A 27,977-nucleotide genomic window follows, 5' to 3' on the forward strand; every position below is an offset into this window, starting at 1 on the left:
GAACGTCTATTCTGACTTCACTATTCCGGCTTCCAGGAGTCATTTCACACTATAGAAAGGTGTAAAAAAATCTGAATAAAGTTTCCTGAGAAGGGTTTTTTAAATAATATTTTCTTTTAGGTTTATAAATATTGGTCTCGAAAGCCCTTGTTATTGGGCTGTGGGCAGCCCCCCCCCCTTCTACGGGACATACGGAGAGCGAAGTATTGTAGACCTACAATAAATTTGTGTCGTGAAAAACATGTAAACGTTGTGCGAAGCTACCGCCCATTGTGGACAGAGGTACCCACTGCAATCGCACAATCAGAATGTATACGGGTGTGGTGCCAATAGCATGGGTCAAGATTATCCACTGTCATTTGAGCGCCGAAAATGAAATGAAACATTACAACTCATGTATTCTAAATCAGCCCATGTAAGTTATCTTCCTGTGTTATTTCCGACGAAAAAAATTAAAAAGTAAAATCTGAATTTTTCATGTCGTTGAAGATTCATGTTGCGGTTTTCTGCGGTGTGATACGACGGGGTCCGGTAGGTAGGCTCCAAGTTTTCGAAGGAACATAATGGTTCAAGTTTACTACTCAATTATAACGACACCTTGATAAATACTTGCCAGACTACACGGTGTCATAATATAGAAACCCACAATCCGAAAGGTTTTTCAACTGGTAATGAGTCGGTATAACGGCGCGCTACAGGCTGGTCGTTCAAAGAATCCCAGTTCGATTCACAGTAGGAAGAGATTTTTCTCTCCTCCACAGCCTCCAGAGCGGCTCTGTTTATCCCCACTTACCTATCTGGGGGTATCGGGTGTCTCTCCCCGGGTGTAAAACGGACTGGGCGTGAAGCTAACTAATCACCTCCATTCGTTGAGAATGAATGAAGCCAATGCCTACTCTCCCATATGTCTTCATAGCGCGGTACATAATTAAGCACACGGAAAGAAATTCCATTACTTTACTTTACTTTACTTCACTTCACTTTACCTTATAAACTGATGCCAAAAGAACAGTGAAAGTCCGCACATCACCAATTGTAAATTCAAACTGAAACTTATAATTATATTCTATCGACATTTTCAAACGCAATGTAGTCAATGTATCATTTGGTATCACTAATCTCCTTTAAATACGTAAAATACTGTAACGTGTAGAACCGTTGCTAGTTAGTTAGTTANGAAACGTCCGTAATTTGGCTCAGTGACCTCCTTTGGAGATATGAGGTTCTTTTACGTGCCGTAAAGCTACGACACGGGACACACAGCTTAAAGTCCCTCCCGGAGGACTAGTTCCCTGAATTTTTCCGCCCTTAAAAATTCGACGACCTCCGCCGGGTATTTGAACCCGCGTACTACGAGTCATGAGGTGGGAACGTTACCTCTAAACTACGGAGGCCGCTAGAACCGCTGCTAAGTAATGACTGTAAACAAATCCCGTTGGTAGGAAATATATTCCTAACAAGCAACAATTGAACAGCAACAGAAGAACGGTGCTTTCTATGAGGTCCGTGCAGAGGGGTTATAAGCGTCACAAGTCTAGAATTTATCCAATAACCCGTTTGGAGGCGGGGTCGAATACCTTCACCGTGACTCTGCGATCCGTAGGAGGCGACCAAAAAGGAAGTCTCAAATCTGACACATTAAAATATGGTCGCGAGTCCCAAGGGACTCGGACCTGAGGAAGACTGCGCTGACAAGGACCAGCAGCATATACAAAAGACAGACCCGTCCTCTCGTCAGAGAACGCGTTCCACAAAAACAAGACCGCTATCGTCAGACAGTAATAAATATCTGATCATGATCCCCAGATGGGGCTCGACACCAAGACTTACTGACTGACTGACCGTCAGTCGCAATGTGACATCGACTTTGACTTTCGAATTTATCCATTCCAAAGCGATTGAACAAGAAATGACAGGAAGGCTTCCTAGTGATTCGAAGTGATAGCTCCTGCGTTAAAATCCGTTGCCAGGAAACGGGCACTGAAGACACTGTAGGGGCCTAGCCATCGTTGAGATCTGTTACCTAGCAACGACTAGTTATAGCAGATATAGGAGACTTTAGTTTATGTGTAATAATTGCAGTAATTTTTAGAGTGCTATATTTACTTATGAGTATCCAGTAAATCAATTCATTAATCCAAACCCTTTCTACAAAACCACTAATACACGTGACAATATATTTTAAACATGTTTAAACAAGAAATAGTAAAAAACGAGGACAGACAGATAGACGGACAGGCTGTTCCATAGCAAGCTAAACTCAATAACTTGCCGAGATGAAATGTGCCCTTCTGAAGCGGTTCATTTACATGGAGCAAAAGGGGAAGTTTTATAACACTCTGCAAGGAACTGGAACAGAAAAATGTAAAAAAAAAAAAGACTAGTTCATTTCTCGTGAAACCTATAAACAAGTTCTTGAAAGAAACACAGAACTCAAAACTAATTTGAAATGAATTATTCTGTAATATTCTAATTTCAGTATATCATACTTGATGCGTCCTTATATTCAGTTGTGTTTCCAAAGCTCACAATTAACATAGCTGCACTGGAAGAACAACGATGAAAGAGGACTTAACAAAACAACATAAATGTCACTGTTTCAGTAGAGCGTACATACGTACTATAGTATATATACGCATAGTATAGTTCCGAAAGGCACAGAAGAGCATTCAGAAGACCACAAACAGTGTAATCTTGTTCCCAGACCTTAACTGTAGGGACTGAAGCAATGTTTAAGCTTATACACATATATGGTGCATATAATCAGCTCATTGAAAACAGTCTATTAATTATGAAACTCTAAAATCAGTACCGAAGGTTTTGGTATCTGAAGTGTCACAAGGACTGGTGAATGTGGTAATTTTTTATGAAACAACAAGAGGCGGAGACATAAAACTTATATATCACATAAACAAAACTCAAGAAGCGAGATGGAGCATAAAATTACTGTCAGCGCTAAATCTTATGCTCAAGTCCTGTTACTTTAATAGAGAATTTTCTTATTTTTCTTCTCTGATAAGGCAGTTTAACGCGCGTGTCGCCCTCAGATCATATCATCTCTTCTTAGCCTTCGGTCTGTAGCCTTTAAACCCATACAAACTTGGGAAACCTATCAATATCCCGTCACTATTCAAGACCTTTCAATGACACTCAATTTGTTACGTTGTCATGTGTTAGGGACTAGATACAAGGTTCGTGTTTATTTCTGATTTTATTGGATATCTGATGCTCGTAACTACAAATAGCTACATCACTTTCACTGTTCTGCACACTCTGCAAATAACAAAAGAACACTCCAAACCTTCCCAGTATCTAACTATATAATCGAAATTATTATGAATTAAAACACATGAAAAAATTGAAGTAATGCATGGACGTCCGTGTACGAGACAGAAGATTAAAACAGATAGAAGTGTGAGGTGTAGTATTCCTTCTGCTGGTTTTCAATTTAAGTGAACACGTCGAAATTCTATCTTCTGGGATGTAACACCATGTACGACAGTTAGGTAAAAATCACCCAACTTTTCCGAGGAAAGTATTCTCACGAGTAAGTACGACAAATTTCATGTGTTCTCTCCAGAAAACAACAGTGATGCTTAAGCATGTTGCTTCGTTTATCTTATTGCTGTCAACTAACTGCACGTAGATGAGTTCTTGAGAAAACGTCAGTCGCTAAGCTACTCATCAATTCCCCAAAACTTTGTAGAACAGAAAGGTTCATTACCGTCTTCACAAGATCCACCTACTGGCCTGTAACATGAATCAGATTAGCCAAGTTCATATCACTCCATCCTATTATTCTAAAATCCATTTTAACATTATCCACCCACCTACGTCTAGGTTTTATTAGTAGTCTCCTTCCTTTTGACTTTCCCATCAAATTCCTATATCCATTTCTTTATTTTTTTTCATGCATGCTACATTCCTCGTCAATCTCATCTTCCTTGACTTGATCATTCTAATTATACTTGACGAAAAGCGCAAGTTATGGCATGTTACTGCTGGCAACACAAAAGCTAATGGAGGCTGCGCAGGGTGATTGGAGGTTCCGCGGGAAACTACAGGGATTTCATACTCAGCGCTCGACGTTCTATGTGCGGGTTTCTAAGTCGCTTCATAGAGGCATTAATTCCGCTATTTCTTGGCAGCATACAATGAAAACTCATCTCTACTAAGTGCAGCCTGAACATCCATAATCACCTTACTAAGCCACAAATACACCTCAACAGGAACCAGTTCAGTTAATTGTTACGTTTTGCTTCTGCAACATCTCCTTTAATAATAAGTTGCAATATTTGCTCATAAGGTTTTCCTAATCAAATTTTGTGTGAATTTCTTGATTACTATAATCATCAGGAAGGTATAACAAGTCATGTGATTAGTTATGTACGTCAAAAGAAACAGTTACATAATACGAAACGGGGGCATGGAATAAAACCGAGTGTATCGGGGATATCATGTGCGGGCCTCTGTATTTCAACCGGTGACACGCGATAATCCGAAAAAAGAACAAGATTTCAACAAATCAGTTGGAGAGACAACTCGGTGAGCTCTGCTTCTTCTTTTTATCTGACTGTGATGCTGTCTCCTACATTTCTGCTGCCTGGAAGCTGAACTTCGTCAGCAAATATTTCTTATACATCACACATGTCGGAGTTTTCAAATTACATCATTTTTTTTTGGCATTCCATTGAATTAAACCTTGCACATTTTCAGAACAGACATTTTAGATCTTAATATTTTTGTCCCTTGTTAACTATTAAGCTATGTTTTAATGTGTTGATTTTTCTATATACAATTTTAATAACTAAATAAATAATTGTGAACGGAGTTCATGGAGGTAGGCCTAGGCCCACTGGGGCTGTAGTGCCAAGGAAAAAATTAATTAAACACAGCAAAATTGTTCTTGGTAAGCTAATATTTCTCAGCTCATCAAGAACTTCCCCAGTGTTTATGGAACCCAACGGCTTATTATCTTAAAGACGGTTACTGTTTCATATTCCGAACGAGATGAACTATGTATGTAGGAAAATTCACGTTTAAACTCTATGTAAATGAAGCATGAAGAATAACAGAAACGCAGTTCTGCATGTGTAAATACATACACACATGAGGGAAGGCACTGAGAACAGTGTCAATTCCAGACAACAAGAGAGTGCATGCGGCTGGTGGCAGTGGGCCCCTGAAGATCCCCGCCAGCTGGGCTTGCTGCAAGCTGCTGCGACGTGGGCGGAGCGGTCAGATCCGGGGATCCGGGGCTCGTCCTCAGATGCATCAGCTACTCACTATTTACATTGCAGCTCTCAGAGTCGGCCGCCATTAAGGAAAATTATTCAGTTGTTACCGAGAGACGAACGGACGTGCCTTACTTAGAGCACGTAATTAAGGTTTAACTCAGCGACATATGCCTAACTTAAAGAGCGGGTATTTCAGACGATATATATACACACTCAAGTGCCAAAAATCATGGGATAGCAGTATGTACATTTATTTTTAAGTGAACCACCGTCCTTTGACGACTTGGAATGCCCAGAGCAGTATCAGTTGTGAGGTGTTCTCTCATGAGTCAGGTTGAAAACCGGCCAGTCTGCTCATGGCAAGCCGACGTGAATTATCGGAGTCTGAACGGGGCATGATAGTGGGTGCCAGGCGGATGGGACATTCCATTTCCGAAGTTGTGCAGCCATTCAACATTCCTCGATCCACGGTGTCACGTGTGTACCGGGAATACCTTGTGGAAGGTCACGGGAGCGGAGCAGTCTTCGCTCGCTTGGAAGCCGAGACCGTGGGTTCGAATCCCACTCAGGACTTGGATGTTTGGTGTATGTATGTCCGTTTTCCTGTGTTTGTGTACAGGTAGAGGCTTTGCCACGAGCTGATCACCCTCCCAAGGAGTCCTACCGAATGTCTAAGATCTTGGAAAGAGAAGTGAGAAGGAGAGTTTCATGGAAGTAGGCCAAGGCACAAACTGGTGCTGTAACGCCAAAAGAATATATTGTAACGTGTTTCCGGCTACTGAAGACGCCATTCGGATTGTTAACTGGTTTTATTAACAACCTACAGGTCGTAACTACTAGTACAATTACTTATTTCACTGTTGCGGGTTTCCACAATTTACAAACCCTACACACTAATCCATTCAAGCTACCTTCAGTAGTCTTCATTTATTTACAGTATAACACGGGAGCTATACAAGTGTCACTGAATTACACACTCTCAATGAAGAAAGCCTTCTCAATTATCACAATCTAATAATCACACGTAATTTTCTAATCACATGTTCAGTTCTTCTTCTTCCCGCAACTAACTGACTTCTGTTCTGCCAAATACTCCGAATGCTAACTAACACTGTCTTCGGCGTACATTTCAACTCGGCTTCGGCACGGCACGGCACGGCACGGCATGGAGTAACACCCCTTTCCTTACTGTTGCGTAACTTGGCAACCGACCTTTTGCCAAGAGTCTGTCTTCGTGGTAACCCGTTCCACATTGCGTTGCCCAACAACGGCTTGACGTGTCACAATATATATAGTGTGACATGTTGCGCAACGGAGAACCCCTCCCTACCCAGCAGCAACGTGGCAACTCAGGCCACAGTGACTAGGCGGATGAGTCAGCGCTCCCCTCCCCCCCTCCGCACGGTAACGTAACGCGCAACGCGCGGTGACGTAAGACGGCGTGAGGTAACAGCGTTGCTACGTAACAGGCACATATATATATGTATATTTATTTATTTATATAATGTCACAGAACAAATTGTAGAGGAGTTCACTTGTAATTGAGAAGAAGGAAACAGGAAAAGAACGGATTGTTATTAAAGGGATTAAATCGCGGATGACGGCATGAGTGCAGCAAATACAAGCATGTACATGTTGACACGTGCATACAATAGTGTGGCTGGCTGGGAGACACTAAGGCGGAAGTGGAGTTACAAGGCCTAGGTGTAAATCTGAGGACAATACCACATAAGGAATTAAAGTATTTACTGGATTCAACTGGCTAAGGATAGGCTACATTTCCGGTCTCTTCTGAGCACGACGATGAACGTTTGGGTTCCATAGAAGAAGGGAGAATTCTCTAAGAACTGAGGCACCAGCAGCTTCCAAACGGTTAATGCGTCAGATGTAAGTGTGCATTCACGGTCTGAAATGAGGTATGGAACTCTTCACTTCGGCCAGGTCACTGCAATCAGTTCCCTTGGGAAACTGTAGAACGCAAGAGAAGAGACTTAGAGTGGAGGACAAGAACACTGTGAAACATCCTGGCCAACAGCTGTGGCATGGTACTATGTGACACGTGTCCGATAACACGAGCACTTCGTCTCGCGTTGTTTCTGGGCCAAAAGCCATTGGTAAAATATTACATAAGCGCCTGTCAACTATACTTCGGCGATATCTCCACATCCGTGCTAGAATCAGTTGGCTCCACGCCACAACACCTAACGTGTCACTCAGTGCGGGCTCTTTCCCGGGGGGCAACGCGGCCGTGGCGTCAAGTTGACCACTCACCTTACATCTACGACAAAGGTCAATAATGGTAGAGCCATGCCTTCACTCCCCCATATGTACTCGTATTCATTGCATAATGCTTAGTTAATTAAGCACAGGGACAACTTTACTCCTTATGGCGGTATAATAGAGATTTTCTCTTCTGTTTTCAGATCTGATGAGACCGAAATACGTAAGCCAGTACAGTGAGTGGCCTATGGGCTGGGCATTATGCCCATTTCGGCTCTGCCGCTCAACCAGTCTCCTATCTACTAGATACGGCGAATTCTTACGTTTGCAAAGAACGACTCAATTTCATCTCATCAAAAATGTGTGGAGCTGAAATTCAACTTCCGCAATTTAGAATCTGAACAGAGAAACTGGCCATCCGAAATAAAATATTCACCTCTCTGTCCAGGCGGAACGTCACCAACTCATCACGTGACTGTCATCTTGCAAACAACTGTTCATCAGTGATGACAATACTGCACTCTGTATGGCCTTAATGGTGAACAGAATCACTAAATGACCTTATAATCAATCACCATATATTGTGGTTGTAATAATGTCGGGTCAACGGGTCCTTCTTCAGTTAAGCACTTCAGAAGAAATTAAATACGAAGAATATATGGACGATTTTTGTAACATTCTGCAGTCCACATTATAATCATATTTCTTGTTTAGACACTTTCAACTTACTCTCTGAGAAGAAGGCAAGAAATTTCGCACCATTCGGATTTCGTATTAAGTCTATGCTATGTAACAAATGTTAGACTCCTCTTTACATAAATAAGAATAGATAACACATGATTCGTAACATGATAACATCTGCTTCAAGGGCTGACTCTATTCATGTTTGAATAAGAGCAAAACTATATTGATTTATGTAAGATTTGAGGCTTTCACGGCGGTGACTATGAAGAAAGCAGTCTTCTGGGATTTGGCACCGTGTATATGTGGTGTTAACCGACGTTTCGGAGGAACGTATCGCCTCCATCTTCAGGGTAGAAGAAAAAATATAAGAAATCTGCAAGCGAGGAGACCGTGAGAACCGGTACCACATATACACGGTGCCAAATCCCAGAAGACTGCTTTCTTTATATTGATTTATGTGCAAACATTAGTACTTTTACAAGCGGGGATAGTGTAGTCGGTATAGCTACTGGCTACGGGCTAGAAGACGGAAGGATCGGATTTCGAGTCCCGATAGCGTCAAGAATTATCTCTTCTCCGCGTCGTCCACATGGGTCTGAGGCCCACCCAACCTCCTATCCAAAGGGTTCTGCGGGCTCTTTCCCCGGGGGTAAAGCGGCTGGAACGTGAAACATGCCACTGACCTTCAGCTAGTTCCGAGGTCAAGAAAATTTGAATGTATATAGTCCATTTCCCTATACGCCTTCTTTGCATAGTGCTTAATTAGTTAAGCACAGGGACAAGCTTGCCTTACATTTTACCTTACTTTAGTTGTTTTAAGAGGGATACGAGCCGCTCGGAATTTTCTCACATAGCCAAAACATGTGGAACAATACAGGGCGCCTCAGATTCCCGTCGAGGGGTCCAATGGTTCGATCCGTAGCGCGTGATCTGCGTGTTCATACACCAAGGCAGAAGGAAATCTCTCGGTGTTACGCAAGCAGACACGCAGAACAGCTGCGGGGTTTTGCTCTACAAATCCCTGGCTTTAAATGCGGCAAAGGAGACGCCGAAATGTCGGGGAACACTGAACAGGAAATTTATACAGCACTCAGAACTCTTATGCTCTTCACATCTGTGAAACTGAAACACTCTGCTCCTATGTTCTAATTTTGGAATTTGCAGCGGGTCTTTGCACTCGGTAGCGTAGTTGATTGAGGCACTAAAACACAAGCCGGACGGTCGTCAGTTCCTTTCTCGGTGTGGTCATTAGAATTTTTAATTGACCTAATCCTTCCAGCCGCACTATAGCCTTGGGGTCGACTCAACCTCTACCAGAAATGAGTACCAGGAATCTCCTTGGGCGGTGAAGAGCGGCTGGCGCTTAAGGCTTACCTCACCGCCATTTGTGAGCCGATTGTCTAGAAAATATGGGAGCCTCGACGTATACCTTTTCTCGCTTACTGAATGGCCGGGTCACTGTTTTACTCGTGTTCTCGTGGGACCGACACCGTTGTGCAGGGATTCGCGGCCTTTCGTATCTTGCGTCGCATAGGTCACATTGACAAGAAACCATAATCACACTTTAGTCTAACAAAATTTCTCTTTTTCCAAGACCCATGTGCTTACTATGCAGAATATCCTCTTACTGTGTCCCACCAAGCCGGCTGTTAATTCCACCAGCGAGACAAGTCCCTGTTGAGGGACCACTGCCTTAGCGACCTGGCACACACTGGAAGAAGAGTAGAACTGACTTCAGCTAGTTTTGTTGAAATTTGAAAAGCAACACGGCGGTGAAGGAAACCATTTCCACATTATTGGTAATGTCACGTGTAGGGTAACTAATAAGACTGACTTTTGGATTGGATGATTGGATTTATTGCGCCTCAGTTCAGCACTACAGGAAATACAGCGCTATCGCTATTCTACACACTTTCCAGTTCACCGTTACACGTATATTACGGTTATCAGTCCTCACTAGCCGTATCCTGGCAACGTAAGTATCACATTCTCACTGGCATTTCAAATCAAATGTGAAATCTTCCTGTCACAGACTAACTCCTTTCTTGTCATTTCTGCAGCTGCCAATTCCGAAGACTCTACTCGACTATTCTCGACTTCCTCTGTATATCCCGTCTACTCAACTTCTACTACTTATGTCATGCCGAACACTTCTTATAACCACTCTGCACGGACCCCAAGGAAACCGTCTTCTATTATCCAGAATGCGTGTTTACTGGTCCGTTACTAGCAATGGATGTCCTATTTTTGAGCGCCTGTGTTATGGATACGTGTTTACCAACCCGTTGCCTAGCAGTAACGTATCTCAACAAACGCCAATGTTCCTTAAGGTGTATATATGTATCTCATGTTTGAGAATGTCAGTAAAGTATATATGTAGCGCCATCTTTAAACAGCTGAAGCGAACTGCTCGTGCATTTTCACAACAGAAAGTTGCGTACGCGTGCATTAAATGAAGAAAATTTCTTAACGTAAAAGTCTGCCCGGAAATGTTTCAACTCAGCTTGCAGCGATCATTTGAGCCATGGCCCTTAAAAGTACTACATAATTCACCCTTACCAGAAGATTATAAAAAAGTGTAATATTCGGGCCTGTGCTGCTGCTGAGAATGACTGCCGCCACACATTCGATGCTTCCTACAGCCTGCCGTTGCACTTGATCTGCACTTCATTACCTTAAAGCTCGAAAGTAAACCTTGCGTGAGAGAGAGAGAGAGGGGGGGGGAGAAGAGAAGAGAAAATGGAGGGGGCAGTACTTGGATACCATATCTTACCGGGGAAAACGGACAAATTACTGGCTTAGAAGATTACCAGGCAGTACCCTCTCGTCCTGTTGGTAAAGGTAGGTTAGACAGTTCGGCAGTTGAGAAGGCAAGGTGATGTGAAGTTGACTTTGTTACGAGCAGGAAAAAAGGGCCCTACTCAGCTTAAAGTCTTGTAAGTATAAAATTAATTCTTAGAGAGACAGGATGGGGTGGTATGGATTGGATTGATATGGCTTAGGATAGGCACCAATTAAGGGCTCATAAAATGCTCGGAAATTCTTGAGTAGTTTCACAATTAGTAGCTTCTCAAGAAGGGCTCAGCTCCATGTGTGAGTGAGTAACATGCTGTAATTCAGTTCGTACCTCACAGAATACGAGTATACATTGCGTAACCATTTCAAAGATTAACGGCTTAATGATGTGCAGGAAAATAAATAATCACTGCTAATTGTGGACATGAAATGAACTGAATTGGACAAACTATCAGACGAAAGAGCTAAAAGTAGCGCAGTTGTCCATTCAGCACTATGCCATGAAGGCGTACGGGGGAGTGGACATCTAGATCCACATTTTCTTGACCTCGGCACTAACTGGAGGTGAGTAGTCAGCTTCACACCCAGGCCGTTTTAATCTCAGGGAAAGAGCTCCCGGTACCCATTAGATAGGAGGATAGCTGGGCCCCAGAATCGGTCTCGACGACGTGGAGAAGGGAAAATTCTTTACGCTACAGGGACTCAAACTCCGACGCCTCAGTCGTCGAGCCCGTAGCTAGTCGCCATACCGACTGCGCTACCCCGGCGTAGCGGGTTTCTTGGAGTCACCATGCTACACAAAGGTTCCATTTCCGATGAGGTCACTGGATTCTTTTCTCAGGCGAAAGAACTAGGAACAAAGAAAGTATAGACTCTTCCTCCCTGAAGATGGAAGCAGCACGTTCCTCTGAAACGATGCTATTTACTGAACTACATGGCGTCAAACCGCAGAACATATTAGACCTAATTTCACTCCTAAATACGTGTAATTAATATATTACATTTGAGTATGTCTCTCAGCAAATAACACCCTGCCAGAACCCGACAGTTGAACACTGATGACAGAAAAGCGCACCACCAGAGAGCATTCTGCGCCAGCTCCATCCACTCGAACCCCACCCCAAGCCCCATCCTGCTTCCATGAGATCCTCATTTCTGTGATTCTTACTTATATTTTTGGGTGTTCTACGTGAGCCTTTCGCAGAAATTTGAATGTTGTATGCATTCGCTGTCTTTTTTATCGCAGTTACTTTGCCTATTCACTGCAGCTTCCTAAACGTCACCTGTCCAACAGTATTATAAATCAAAAAATTCCTATTTGTGTAGTGCATTATATTTCCCACTACGTCCTCGTTATGTATAAACATAGGCAGCGCCATAACTCAGGCGGTTAGTAGCAGGATTCCCACCATGGCGGCCCTTGTTCGATCCCAGTTCAGATCACATGGGAATTGTGGTGGACAAAAGACACTAGGTTAGGTTTTCTCCTAGTACTTCGGTTTCCCCAGCTAATTCTCATTCCACCATCTGCTCCACCTTCGTCTATCATCAGATGCCGGTACAATAGGTTAAACAGTGGCCGACGTAGCAACTGGACTCAGTTTCACCTCAAAGGACGGGAGGGGTTGGAAAAAAAGAAAGAAAGAAAACTATGTACAAACATTTATACGAAAACTCTGGTCTCATAACCTGTAACTTGAGTCCTTTCTTTAAAGCAGAGAAAACAGGAAAAACTGAGAACTTTTAATACATGAAATGATAACAGTTCCAATAGATATGTTTTCATAGCCAAGGTTATGATTTTAGTCCAGTCGAGCCTATTGTACTAGTCCTGACAATAACGTCATGTTTGCTCGCTTAATTTCATATTATGGTGGTCGCAGTAGTTCGGCGGGTATAACCTACGTAAACAAGTAAAACAATGATGCGAAACAATTTATGCACTAAAATTAACATTGTTTCGCTGGCAGCTGGATTATAGCGTCAAAATACAATAACGCTCAAAGCTTAACAACTGACTCTGCACCTGTTTCAACCACTCACCCTGGAAGAGGGCTCTCATTTGCGGCTCGATTACATTTCCGTTTATTTACTTAACGACGCTACCAATATTTCAGATAATATAGATACAAGAGCCCATTCTCCCCATAGCCGTCATTAACGCTGGCACGCTAATCGATAGCTAATTTGTATCGTCCCACCTATGCTGATCAATTGCGGATTTATATTATTTGTCGGTTTGGTTGCTGTAGCTAATGAACTGTCTGAACTGGGAACAATAACATCTATATGGAGCTACATCCTTCCAAACTGTGCTTGCAACCTTCTTCACATTTTAGCATTTGCTAAATTTAGAAATTCTATTCGACAAATTTAGCTACTGAGGTGAACCAGGCTTATTAGATATAACCGGCAAATGCTTATGAAAATGACGACATTTATTATTATTATTATCATCATCATCATCATCTCTTGTCACAGGTTTATTTCCTGGTATTCCTTTTCTTGAACCGGTGATGCACCTCACCACTCAGGCTTCAAGCTTCGCACTGTAGCACTTTCCGTAGTATGTGTGATGTTCCCAGGATAGCTGTTTTTTGCAGTGAATCTATGGAGTGCTTACCAGGAATTAGTTCCAAATATTTTCTCAACCCCCTCGTGACTGTACCCGCGGCTCCAATAATTACTGGTATCACAAAACATTTCATGTTCCACATTCGCTGAATTTCGATGCTTAAATTTTTATATTTTAATTTCAATTTTAATTTCTTCTCTGCTTCTTTTTGTACTACATTATTATTATTATTATTGATATTGTTACTGTTGCCGATGACAGTGACCGCGCGGTCTAATGCATGAACCGTCTTNAATCTCACTCTGACTACTCATCCCAAGTGTGATAGTGGTGTTTGAGGACAGGGTGTTGAGGAAATTACTTGGACCTAAGGAAGAGGAAGCAACAGGTGGCTGAAGAAATTAACATAATTAGGAGCTTCATAATTTTTAATGTTCACCAGTTAATTATAATTAGGGCAATCAGGTCTAGGAAGAGCTGATGAATGGAACGTGGAGCATGACTGGGGTGAAGAAAAGTGAATATTTTAGATCAAAATATTAAGGGCAAAGCTTCTTTAGAAAAAGCAGACCTAGATGCGATTGTCCATTTTAAAGTAATCTGACACAAAAACTGAAAGCGTGAACAGAGGAAGAAGAGATGGTCAATGATAGGCAACGGCGCTATAAACACTGACTGCTAAGTTGCTGCTGGCACTAACCAATACAGTGTTATTCCGAGTCCCACTGGACCCATGGCCTAATTTTACTGTTTGGCGGCTCTGGGAGCCTTCAGAAGAGTGGCCGAGTAAAACACTTTTCTGCAGCAACAAATAAACACGAAACAATAGCGGAACTGTTGTAAGCGGTGTTTTCTGTCTGGTCCGCACGAGGCTACATAGCGAGGACAAACGCGAAAAGGCAGTCAATCTGAGGTCGGGGTTGGCCGTTAGCAGTCGTAAATGCAAGTAAATAGCGGCAGTTCGCGATTGGCCATGAGGAGCTTCCACTGTTAGCAGCCGATTAATAGCAACGACTAGTGACGACAGAGTAACAAACAGAACACTTTGTGTGTGCTGTAGTTGTAGTGATCTATAGTGTGTGTAAGCTAATGAGACCTCTATAATCATTCGTAGTTTCGAGTTGCAAGCGTCCAATAAATCCTATTATCATTCCCAGTCTAGTCCCTAAGACGTGACATTATTTCTATGTGGACTTCACTCATAAGACTCAGAACAGAACCCACTACAAATTCTTTTGAACTCGGCAATGAACCTTAGGGCTTCTTAAATCAATGGGAATTTAATGACTAACTGAGCTTTCCTTAGCTTCTGAAGAAAGATTGCTCCATGGAAGTACTGTTCTTATTATTGTACGGGCCGCGCTCTTGTGAGCTGACCTAGCTTACCGTTCAACTCCATGGAGCAGACTCCTTCTTGAAAGCTATTAGTCGCCCAGCTAGTCAAGGATTTCTCAACATTTTATTGAACCCAAAATTTCATTACCATGTCCATAAGAGCGTGCCATTGGTTCCTGTCCTGAGCCAGATGACTGCAGCCCATATCACAGCATCGTATTTCTCTAACGTCCATTTTAATATCATCCTCCAATTGTCGTTTACGTCCTCTTAGTTGTCTCTTTCCTTCTGGCTTTCCCACCAGAACTCTATATGCTTTCATCTTATTATCTCCCTTTCTGTGTGTCCACTGTGAACGTGGCCCGCTACGATTTCCCTCCTCAATGCCTTCCGCCCTTCCGTGAGGTTTGCTTCCGAGCCTCAAGGCACTTCTTGCAGAGGCCCTGGATCCCAAGTCACGGGCGTTTCTTCTGAAACCGTTTCGGCCTACTATTTCCCTCGCGCAAGCAGCGGTCCACAGACGCTGTCTACCGAGGTAAGCTGTGTGTTATCCCCCTAAGCTGGGTTTGCCATGAGATGATATGAGAAGTGCACGCCGTTCTGTATTTGAAAAGCCTTTTGTGTATTGTTTGCTTCTAGCTCAAGTTGTCTGCTAATCCTATATTCGTCTTATATATGATATATTCATTCTGTATCAGAATGTCATATTTTTATATTTTGTTTCTCTAAAATATATATATGCAATGGATATTCGGAAAGTAACCTCCGGTGAGCTGCTAACAAAACAAGAAAAGAGAAAAAATTATTATGTACAAAAAATACATATGAACTTTAGCTACATCTCAACATACAATAACCTATGCCCCTATCGGGGCATAGGTTATTGTATGCCTGTGTCAAATAAGTTTGCCGCCTGTGAGCTGAGCCACGTTTTGACATATACCATCAACTCCTCATTATCGTTGAAGCTCTGTGGTTCCAGCCTGTTCTACGGGTAGGTGAACAGGTGTTGGTCGCTCGGAGCGAGATCAGGACTGTAAGGAGGGTGGTCAAAAACATCCATATGAAATGCTCCAGCAGTGTTCGGGTGTGAGCAGCTGTATGCGGAAACGCATTGTCATGGATGAGCGCTATACCGTATGTCAGCATTCCACACTTTTTCTCTGAATGGCCACACACAATTTTTAGCGATTCTCTATACACTTCTGACGTTACTGTCGTTCCTTGACGCATGAATTCCACCATCAGCAGTCCTTTCTTGTCCCAGGAAACAGCTGCCATCAGCTTTCTGGCACACAAACATTTGTCTAGACTTCTTCCGCTTGTTTGTTGAATGTGTGTTTATCCACTACTTTGACTGCTCTTTTCTTCCATCATTCAGAAATGAAACTCAAGACTGAGAAATTCATCGCCATCTTTGTGATGTCGCTTTATAAAGTCAAAGCCGAAACCATTCTTTGCGTTTTGTGCGCACCCGTGAGCATTTCCGGAACCAATCTTGCGCAAAAATTATGGTAGACTAGCATAACTGTGACAGTGCACTATTCTCTTAGAGAACAGTGCACGAAATTCGCGGGAATTCACGCGAAGGTTCTGAAATTGTGAACTGCGTCTTTCATAAATTTTTTGGTCAACACTTTGAACAAGATCATCACTCACTCCAGATGGCCGTCCGACAATTTCTCTCTTCACCGTGAACATTTGCTAGCTCATCTTTGAACAGTCTACGTTATTACCTTATAGTTCCTTCATTCTTATAATTTTGGCAGTAAACCGCAGCGCCTAATTCAAGACGGATTTCCGCACCACTCATGTGTTTAGAGTGAAGAATGCGGATAACAGCGGCGACTTCGCAGCTGGTGTGATTATTAATCGCAGGACACATCATAATCCACTCTGTAGGAACAAGAACAAACACTAGATGACTAGTTACGTGACAGTTTACAGGACAATAAATCATGTGACACTATATCGCACGCGCGAGTTGTACCCGCTCCTACAGTAATTGCCTGTAATAAACAGAGGTCACATTCCGAATAGCCCTCATGTATATATATATATTGTGACATGTCTAACCGTTGCTGGGAAACGGGAGTTGGAACGAGTTACCACGAAGACATACCCTTGATAAACGGTCGGTTGCCAAGTTACGCAACAGTAAGGAAAGCGGTTTTCGTCCGTGCCGAGCCGAAGCGCGCTGGTTGCTGCGCAGCATTGCCCAGCAACGCCTGTAAACACGGAGTCACGCAACAGGGGAGCCCGTGCAGCGACTCTTGCTCGGCAATCGGTAAACACGACGTCAATGAACAGTGTAAGCTATCACTTAACTGTTTTCTGTGTGGTCAGTGCTGAAGCTACATAACAGGAATATTCGTCAGTGAGAGGGAGTAACCAGTCAGTTGCAGTCTAGCATTCGCCGGAGTGAATGGAAGCAGCAGTAATTGTGATACTGCCGATGGCAGTAGTTGTGAGATTGTAAATTGTGTAAATGAAAGAGCGAATGTGGAATAAATTCGCTAGATCCAGAACGGCGTGAAGTTATTTGTCGCGTGACCTACCCAACACGTGACTATATACAGAGGCACGCTGTAGCGTAGTTGGTTAAGGCGCTATGCTACAAGCTGTAAGGTCGCGGGTTCAAGTACCGATGATGTCACTGGATTTTTTTCAATTTACCTAATCCTTCCAGCCGCACTATGGCCCTGGGGTCGACTCAGCCTCTAACAGAAATGAGTACCAGGAATTAGTTAAATTATTTTCTTGGGGAGTAAAGCGCGGCCAGCGCGTAAGGCTGACAACCTTACCGCCATCTTTGAGCCCATTGTCTAGAAAATGTGGGACCCTCAACGTCTCACAACCCTATGGGCCTTCACAGCCAGTTACAGTGATAGCTTTGCTTTTTACTTTATACATGATACTACTGAAAGTCTTCAAGTTAAGTTTAACTGCGCGCCACGTCAAACTGTCCACACTCCTCACTTACTATCCGAAAGTAGGCACGAGGTGAGGGATAATGGTACATTATTATTATTATTATTATTATTATTATCATTATTATCATTATTATTATTGTTATCGTCGTCGTCGTCGTCGTTGTTGTTCAAGCCGTAGTTCTGTAGAGCTCAGAAGGCAACGGTATATTTTGTATGATGTTGTCGTCTTTCAGGTGCATGTATGCTGATTCATGTCGCCATTGGAACCCGACACACCGCCACCTGTAGCTCTCATCGTCTGAAAAGTGGGACGTGGATAAACAAGCTGTTTTCTCTCCTGGGCAACAAGTCGACAGTCTGATAAAGATCACATGCTTACTTAGCATCGAACTCGCTTCGAGAGAAAGAGACTCTCAAGTGATTGTCATGAACATGAAATTAAATAGAACTGCCATGGAAACAAATCAATACACTTCCTGGAATTGGAATATGGAAATGTCAGACACACTGACTGAAGTATAAGCCCCACATACACTTTTAAGATTGCGAACTAAAAGATCATTGTGTCTTCATCGAATTCTGTTCAGCTTGTATCTTCACAAGAATAGCACGGTAAGTCAGGAGTATAGTCAGAGAAAACTGTTTACTTTATCTCGACAAAGAGTTTTAGCATTGGATGGCAGTTATCCAGAATACAAAGCCTCATATGAAACAAGTGCACTACCTAAAATACATGTGTCAGTAAAAACGACAATTTTAACTTGTAAATATTAAGCGAATTATACAAACATTTATTTATTTATATTTGTTGCTTTACATTGAACATATTGTAACGTGTTTTAGTTACCGAAGACGCCGTTCGCGATTGTTAATTGGTTTATTTAACAACATACAATTCTCGGCTACAATCAATTATGACAATGTTGCGGGGTTTCACAACTTATAACCCTATTCGCAATATTCAATTCACTCTATTGTCAGCAGTCTGCACGTTTCACAGTTTCTCGCTTGCTGCTCAGCCGGCTTATATTCCGTTTCTTTGGAGGCTGTGCTTTCTACGTCTCCTGGTATTTGGGCTACCCCTTCCAGCGATTGTTCTCCGGCTGTTACAACCGCTCCCCTCTTAAGACCTGCTCGTCTCGAGCGGTTTCCTTTCAGCTCGCTAGAAGATCCAGTTCCATCCCATTCATCCATCGCTTTCTCCCATGGCACATTCACTCTCTCTGGGGAGGCCGGTTCTTCTACATTACTGGTTCCTCCTCTGCTTGAAGTCTCTTTTTCCGTTTTGGAGGGGGTCGTCCCCTCCACAAGGTCCAATCCTTGATCATTTCTTTCTTCGGAGGTTCCTTATGTCGACGTAACAGCTCTTGATGCGTTGTTTGCACTCGCTGACGTCGTTGTTCATCCTGGACTTCCCGCCACTTGCTGGTACAAGACCGTGGCGCCAAGTCCTTTCTCCGGTATCCGAAGGCTCCCTGGGGAGTTTCCTTCTTGGAGGCATTTCTCCAACGCCGTGCCACTGTCGCGCGACGGGATGTCGTCCTGCAGGTTTTATTCTGCCGAGCCACTTCCACGCGGAGGCCCGTCCCTCTGCGGGCTACGGCCAACTTATTCTGGGGTCCGCAATTTTCCCATATAATTCTTCTTGGTACATCAGTTTATCAGTAACTGTTTTCGTGTATGAACTCCTAGCAAGTATTTAACTTCTTCTAACTGATTGATTAAGCTGTCGCTAGCATATTTCTCTATAAGTTCCCGTTTCTTACGCCTCAGTAGTGCCTCTTCTACTTCCCGCTGTGATGGGACTGGAACATGTGCTATGAACTTCGGCTGCAGTAATTCTTCTGATGTCTGCTTTTCATCTTCATCAGAATCTGGTTCTGGTGCCACAGCATAAATATTCTCCTCCTCCTCTTCCTGTGGCTGACCCGAGCATTCAGCTTTTCCATGAATGGACATCTCCTTCTTTAATTTCCAATCAGCCACTGCATTCCATATTGCTTGTCTCTCTTCATTTTGCTCAAGTGGTGTCAGAATGCCATCATCGTCCACTCGATAACCATGGTAATCAGCATCAATATCTTTCATGAGCTCGGCACGTGTCTTTCTAGGAGGTGGTGGTGGTTCCTGCTCAAAGAGCTCTCTAACACCTGGAAAATCTTTGGCTGCTCCAAAGTATTTGTAACCACGATTCCCAGGAACTTCCTTGCCCTCGTGATCCAACATACGAGGTCCCACTTTAGCATAATCGGGGCCTCCAAGTTCTCGTATCTGTCTCTCCCAATGACCCTTTTCACGGAGAAGTTTGTTTATCTGATCATTCAAATCACGGATCATAGATTCACCAAGTCCAGCATTCTGAATCTGAGCCACTTTCTTGGCTATTTCTCGAATAATCTGCATTCTCCACTTCTCAGCTTTAGGTAAATCATGACATTCGGATGCAAGATATGGTCTCCTCTCCCTTTCTTTTCCTGTACCACTAACTTGGGCTGCCCTCCATCGAGCTAAAGTTGTCATTGCTTTCTCAGCATTTCGAGCCATTGCAATAAAGAATCCCACACTAATGTAACTTCCTAAAGAACTGTTTCGACGTATACACCTTATATGAATACTGCACTGTTATTTAACAGTACACCACAACACTTCATACACCCCTCTTAAAGTAATACACAACAGATCCAAAGCCGTTCAAAACCTTCATAAAGTTCTAAGGTGATTACCTTAAAAATACGACAAATACAAGCTCTACAAGCTCGTGCAACTAAACTCGGCGACTATTGCAATTCAATACAACTCGTGGGCAGCTGTCTTGGGAAATCGTTCACTGCTGACTGGAGAACTGTCTTCGGCCGCTGATACACTTTAAGTAACTGTGAATAGCTTCGCTGCTCGTTATGTAGCCTTGTTCCGGGCAACACAGAAAACGGCCACGTAATAGGCACCATTGTTGTGTGGTGCCGTGTTGCTAGCAACACTGTCCGGAGTTGTTTACTGCTGCCTAGCAACCGCGGTATCCCTTGGTGACGTCACCGCTGTTGACTCGCGTTGCATAGCTACCAAGATGCTGGGACTCGGCTAACTTCGGCTCCCCTCGGCACGTCACCGCTGGCGGGGGGAGGGGAGGGAATATGTTGACCTGTCTATTACCGTTGCGCAACACGTTACAATATCCTTACACGTAAATACATGTATAATTACCAATGTGAAATACAAAAGCCCTCTCAAATACAGCGGCACTAATATTATGTATACAACAGAATATTGAAATATAATGTACACATACAATTTCTAAAATTCCTCTAAACGCAACCAGAATATAATATTTAATTTAGCTTAAATTACGATATACAATGTCAAACTTTAATGGTGCGGACAAACTCTGTGTACGAGTTCCATATACCAAAAAAAAAAAAATCCGTAGTTTTAGTTCGCAAGCGAATTATACCCACCGAGCGACCGCCTCTTGTCGGCGAAGTTAGTGCCAACTTTAGGGTATAGAGGGTGTTGTGTGGTTAGCGCAACGTATCCTCACAACCGTTAATTTCAGTTTTCTAGACCGGAGTCGCTGTTTCCTTGAAATAGCTCCTCAGTTATCCTCACGAGGCTGAGTAGACCCCGTTCCAGACCCAGTACTTCTCAGAAAATCTGGTAGCCCCGGAAATCGAACCTAGACCTCTGGATCTGTAGCCAGGAACTCTGACCACTAGACCACAGAGACGGTCTATATACCAAAACAAGAGAAAAAATATCCATTTCATTAATGTTTCCGGAAGTATTCAATTTGTGAGTTATAGTTGAAAGAATATATATATTTAAAATAAGTGTTCAAAGTTTCTTCCATGAGATTCAATGCAAGCCTCTATATGTCTCATCACGGACCCCCTCATCCTCTCGAAGATGCCTGGCTAGTTGCAGTTAGTCTGACAGGCATCCACAGTGGAATGGTGAAGTGTCTCTTCGTTGTCTACAGGAGCTGCATACACAAGGGATTTAGGTGTTCCCATAAGTAAAAATGTAAAGGATTTAAAAATGGCGAGCGTGGAGGCAATGTAGTGGGTGCTGCTCAACCTGTCCATCGGTCATGATGGGTGTTACTGGACACATCTCGCACAGCGCGACCAAAATGTGCCGGACCACCATCATGCAGGTAGCACATTCATGCTCTGACTGCCAGTGCTGACATCTTCCAGTAGCTTCGGCAGGTCATGATGGGTGTTACTGGACACATCTCGCACAGCGCGACCAAAATGTGCCGGACCACCAGGATGCAGGTACCACATTCATGCTCTGACTGCCAGTGGTGACATCTTCCAGTAACTTTCGCAGATCATGTAAGAAAAAATCTCGGTAGAGGTTGCAGCCAAACACGCAGACCTACCAAAGAGTCACCAATAATCCTTGCTACATATTAAAGTGAACTGCTGCTTGTGTCTACACAGTATTCTCACAGCAACAACTGACAAACTAAATGTTTCCAGACACGTGTTGAAATGGACATTTTTTCTTGATTCGGTGTGTGGAACTCGTGCACAAGAAATGTGCACCTTTCAGTTAAATTCTGTATATCTTATTATTTCGGCTTCCTTCTTCGCATCTCCAACATATTTTCGCCCTTCCTGTAAAGTTTCGTTAAAAATATAATGCTTGATTCATAACAAGAAGCATTGCTGAAGTAGCTATGCATGTGTTTCCCACACAGAAACCGAGACGAATTTTGGAACTGTGAAATCAGAAGTACTTGGTCTTAGCCAAGGATGTGGTTATTTTTCTCGTAGACAAAACTTCAGTGGATAGAGCTAATATTAAGAAATTAAAATTTGCTCTATAAAGAGCTTTTTTTTTTTTCATTGGCACTACAGCCCCAGTGGGCCTAGGCCTACCTCCATGAATTTCTCCGTTCACTTCGGTTTTTCTAGATCTTACACATACGGTAGGACTCCTTGGGTACAACGCTTCCATCTTGATGTAATGTATTGTGACATATAGACCCGTTTCTGTGCGGCGACCGCGATACGCGACCGTACAGCGACTGTTGCTAGGCAGCAGCCCGTAAGCAACAACAGAGGAGTGGTGTTTTCTGTGCGGTCGTGTCGACACATTCCTATCTTCCTAATAACTTTGCCTAGGATGTCACAGTCCTATGAGATATTCAAACTGAAGAGTCTTTGTCATATTTCAATCGGGATAGAGGCGTACAACGCCCTTACTAGTCTCACGCAGCGTTACAACTGACAACCTCGAAGATGTATGTGATGTAGGGGCTGTCTCCTGCACAAGGAATTCCCGGAATGGCAACACAGCATCGATACTGACATGCTGCAACTGCCAGTTGGTGGATGGGGAGGAACTTCATCCCTCCAACTATCGAGGCTGCAGGCACGCCAAGGAAGAGATGCGAAAGAGGAAGTCGCAGAGAGAGCCCAAGACTACAATTGGAAGGGTGTTCTCTTCCAGCCACACCACCAAGGCCTACCCTTCGTGGCGGCGCTGCGTAACAACACACAGCAACAGTAGCAGCCCCAGCCGCCCTCAGTTACATAGGCCTGCCCCGCCTAAGTGCGAGAAATGAGTGCTCCCTCCCTAGAGGCACAACCTACAAGTACCAAGCCAGTTCAGGCTCCTAATGCAAACAGTTCGTCTCTGAACATGTTCATAGTAGTCACAATGACATTTCAGGAGATCATGACACAGCTCAATGGGGCCGAGTCAGAAGAAGACAGAATAATAACCATCACAAAAATTGTATGAAGACTCATGAAGCAAAATGACTTCATAGGCGGTAAATATGACTGTGCTGGCGAGGACCAGGAGCAATTGTAAACGACAAACTTGTCATCTCAGCAAATCGCAACTGTCTGGCAGTAATACAAATTTAATCTTGGGCCTCAGATGGGTCTTTGATGCTAAGATAGAATATCTGTCCGACCGACGATCGTAATATAATTTGACTTTGACTTCGACTTAATGAGTTAGTTGTACGACAGTTGCCAGCTTGTAAGAACGTGAGTACGGAAGCGGAGGGCATTATTGAGATCCGTCACCAGGCAACGACTGGAGAAGACACAAGAGACTGCGAGGACTTGATCCCTCCTGTAGTGAACTGCAGAGTGTGCGAATTAGCGACAGCGCTATAGTTACTTGTAGTTAAAATCTCTAAATATTAAATAAATCTAATTACCAATCAAAATCCCGTCTATAGTTACTCATACACGTGACAATATCAACCCGTTATCTATCGAAGTAACTGAAGATGTTCTGTCCCGTACGTTCTCTTCTTTCAGATACGCTGCAACACCAGTAACTCTTAGTAATAATATCCTTGACTTCATGAAAACATACTTTAAAAATGAAACTGATGGCCTTGTGGTCTAAGAACGGTGCTGTCTTTCAAAACTGGAACATTTTGGATATGGAATCGAATCCCACACGGGACATGAATATATTGTGGCATGCCGCCTGAAAGAAGGGCGATAAGAAGTCAATCACTAGTCACCGCCTAGCAATTCCTAGGCAGCGAAGCCTAAGAAATCGTTGCCCCGGAAATGATAGTCTAGCAGTGGGGTTTCCACCGTTAGAAACGAATTGTTTGAGGCAGACACACATTCCCGCGTTGTTGCGTAGCAGCGTGCGAAATTAACCCTTCGACAAGGTATTCCCTATTCAGTCCGAGTGCAAGATATAACAGTTCCTACTCGGCAAGAGACCAGCAAACCCGTGTGGAGGCGGGGTCCAGTACCTCAACCGTGACCCTGCGAATCGTAGGAGGCGACAAAAAGGGAAGTCTCAAATTTGAGAGAGTAAAATATGGTCGCGAGTCCCAAGGGACTCGGACCCGAGAATGACTGCGCTGGCAAGGGCTAGAGGCAGGCCCGTCCTCTCGTCAGAGAGGGCGCCCCACAAAAACAAGACCTTAAGTCTCAAACAGTTACGTAATATCTGCTCATGAGCCCCAGATGAGGCTCGACACCGAGAATTACTGATTGACTGACCGTCAGTCGCAATGTGACTTTGAATTTGACTTTAAGACCAGCAGAGTTCTTATCAGACTAGAACAGAAGAGTTTGTATTCGACTTTGGCAGGAGAGAGTTCGTATCCGAAAAGGGACCAAAGACAGTTGAGCTCCGAGCAGAAGACACTTCACCAAGATCAGCGGTGCAAGTAATTGTAATAGTGAAGAGGAAACGTCTGACGACGTTGTAAGTGTGAATAATTGTACTTTTGAATTTAAAGAGTGAGTGTCCCAAAAATATTTATTCAAATCCGAAACCCACAAAATTCTTGTCTCGTTACCTAGCAAACACGCGACAATATGTTTACATCTGCTCCTTGACTTTTTTGTCCTGTGTAGGTAGAGGGCTTGTGATGAGCCAATCACCCTTCAATGAAGTTCTACCAAATATATAAAATGAATTCACAGTTTCAGAAGTTAATTCTGAATTTGACAGCACAGACAGCCAAATTATATAATGCAGAAGAAGAAAAGAAGAATGAAAGTAGTCAAAGCAAGCTATATATCAGTGCATGCACGAAATTAAATGGTCATGAAAAATGACACTAAACTGAAATTCGATGGAAATCTACTTCCCACAAAAAGCCTAATATTGCCTATAATTTGCAACTTCCGGGGAGCACTGTATATTGAGGTGCCACAATGCAGGTGGACACTGTATGAAACTTCACGACGCGAAACCCTCAGATCTTGCACAGTTAGAAGTTTCCCTTTGGTCCGATTTGTCAAAGTAGGAAGTAGGGACTAAAACGTAAACAGGGACTGAGAACAAGAGCGACATTTTCTGCAGTTTTGTTTCGGGCTGCGAGTTACAAACAGGAAGGGCAGCCATTTCCTCGCTAACAACAGTAATGGGAGTGCACAAAATGAAGAGTGATGTATGTTTCCTTATGTTCTCCTCTGTCTTTTTTTTGTTGGAACAGAGACAAGTGGACGTCGGACAGCTCCACGTACCGAGAAGTGACTGCCCTTTTCTTGGTTCAGATAAATAAATCTATAATCTTACTTCTCTGAACGCTTAAATTTACGGACTTTAATGAATATATACACAATAATATATCGAACGAACAGTCTTGATTCAAGCGCAGCTCAAAACCAAGTCGTGTACTTACTTACAGGCCCCTCTCTACTAACGACATAATGCTTAGGGATATTGCTTAAAGTGAAAAGTAAATGGGAGAAGTGTGTTACAAAGGAATGCTTGTAGTGAACGAGGCGAGTCGATATCCATTTCGAGAAATACAAAGCAAATAAATATCTATCTACGGCTCTGTAGTCCTTTTGTTGGGCCTTAGCCCTTTCTTCAGTACGTTTATCCTATACATAGTCGGTAGGACTCCCTGGACAGGGGATCAGACCGTAGCAAGGCCGCTATCTACACACAGAACAACACCAACATAAAATAAACGCATACACACATCCATGCCTTAAGTGAGATTCGAACCCACGATCCTAGCGATCGAAGGAGCGAAACTGTTCATGCCTTAGACCGCGCGGCCACTGTGATCGACATGTATTTAAATAGGATTAGTTTATACATATTCATATGCATATTGTATATACATAAACATACTTGCATACAATATCAAGCAGTCAAAAGAGATCCTACAGTCGCAATAAACAAGATTTTTCTCTCGTAGAATGCTCATGTAATATGCAACAACTCAATAAATTGCTACAATACAGGATTCTTATCACGATTTCTTTTTTATATTTAACACGTTTTTATTTTTCGAACTGAATGGCAATCACCAGTATCTTCATTCATAAAATAAATGTCAAGTTATTAATTAATTATGCACAATGCCATGAAGACGTGTAGAGGAGTGATGTCATTACTAGATGGACGTGAGTGGTCAGCTCCACGCCCTTGCCGCCTAATCTCCAGAGAAATATCCCCCCCCCCGCCCCCGTGCACACTGTACAGGTGGCTGGGTGCCTCCCAGAGCCAGTCTGGACGCTGTGGAGAAGAAAAACATTCTCGGGAATCGAGCCCCGACCGCTCAGTCAATATCCTCTCACTGACTGAGCTATCCCTTCGGTTGCATGAACGCCGCGGGCTGTGTTCCGGTTGGCACTGTACATCACAGCAGTAAGAAAATTAAAACGCTTTAATACTCGGCACTCGGCCCACAGGAGCTATGCATCAGTTCTTGTAGCAAGCAGTGGTTGATTTCTTGTTAGAAACAGAGAAGTGCTATACGTATTCCTTCCACTACTATGAGCTGGATTTGTAAACATCATTTACGGATAAGTTAACTTACGTACTCTAATAAAATATCCTTCCCTGACTCCGCTTCTTTCCGCAGAGGACGGGTGGCTGACAGGACAACATGAAGTACACATGTATAACATTTATCGTTTCGCTGCGGTATTCCAAACCACGCTCCAGACGTCCAGTGTACCCAATGAGGGTGAGTTTAAACCATTTCGCCATTCACTGCTTATATGTCTTTGTGATGCAACAAATTTTCAGACCTGGTAAAGGTAAAGCTGTCCTGTAACATACCATGAAGACCCATAGGGTTGTGAGAGATCGAGGCTCCCACATTTTCTAGACAATCGGCTCACAGATGGCAGTAAAGTTGTCAGCATTATGCGTCGGCCGATTTTTACCGCCAGGAAAATTCCTGGTACTCATTTATGTTAGAGGCTGAGTCGATCTCAGGATCATTTTCTTTATTGCTAGTGGGGTGGGACTAAGTCCCTTGTATTGCTGCCACTTCTGGCCTATTGTACCAGCTCCAGATGATAGGTGAGGGTGATTGTGGAGTAATTGGTGGAACGAAGATTGGCAGGACAAACCGAAGTACTCGGAGAAAACCTGTCCCAGCGCAACTTTGCCCACCACAAATCCCACTTGACCAGACCCAAGATCGAACCCGGACCGCCATGATGGGAAGAAAGCGACTAACCGCTTAAGGCAGGGGTCGGCAAACAACGGCCCGCGGGCCAACTCCGGCCCGCCGCCGCTTTTTCTGCGGCCCGCGAGCTAAGAATAGATTTTACATTTCCAAACTCTTCAAAATGTCAAAGTGGGATAAGCTTAAGCTATGGAGCGGCCGACCTTAGGGTCGTAGTGCAACTGGAAGAATTAGGTCAATTGAAAAAGCTAATGACCTCATCGGGACTCGAACCGCGACCTTCCAGCTTGTAGCATAGTGTATCAACCAATTGCGCTACC

At 43.4% G+C, this 27,977-nt stretch overlaps 1 protein-coding gene across 1 annotated transcript; it reads right to left on the reverse strand.

Moving 5' to 3' along the window:
• Positions 1 to 19,433: 19,433 nt before the first annotated feature.
• Positions 19,434 to 20,324, reverse strand: LOC111869625 (pre-mRNA-splicing factor ISY1 homolog). The gene has a single exon (XM_033753501.1). The coding sequence runs from the start codon at positions 20,322 to 20,324 to the stop codon at positions 19,434 to 19,436; it is 891 nt and encodes a 296-aa protein (XP_033609392.1).
• Positions 20,325 to 27,977: the final 7,653 nt, after the last annotated feature.

The sequence above is a fragment of the Cryptotermes secundus genome, unplaced genomic scaffold (assembly GCF_002891405.2).
Source record: "Cryptotermes secundus unplaced genomic scaffold, Csec_1.0 scaffold557, whole genome shotgun sequence".
NCBI lineage: Eukaryota > Metazoa > Arthropoda > Insecta > Blattodea > Kalotermitidae > Cryptotermes > Cryptotermes secundus.

Bases quoted from the DNA above. Each gene is read 5' to 3' on its own strand.
- LOC111869625 (XM_033753501.1), bottom strand. From the start codon at position 20,324: ATGGCTCGAAATGCTGAGAAAGCAATGACAACTTTAGCTCGATGGAGG.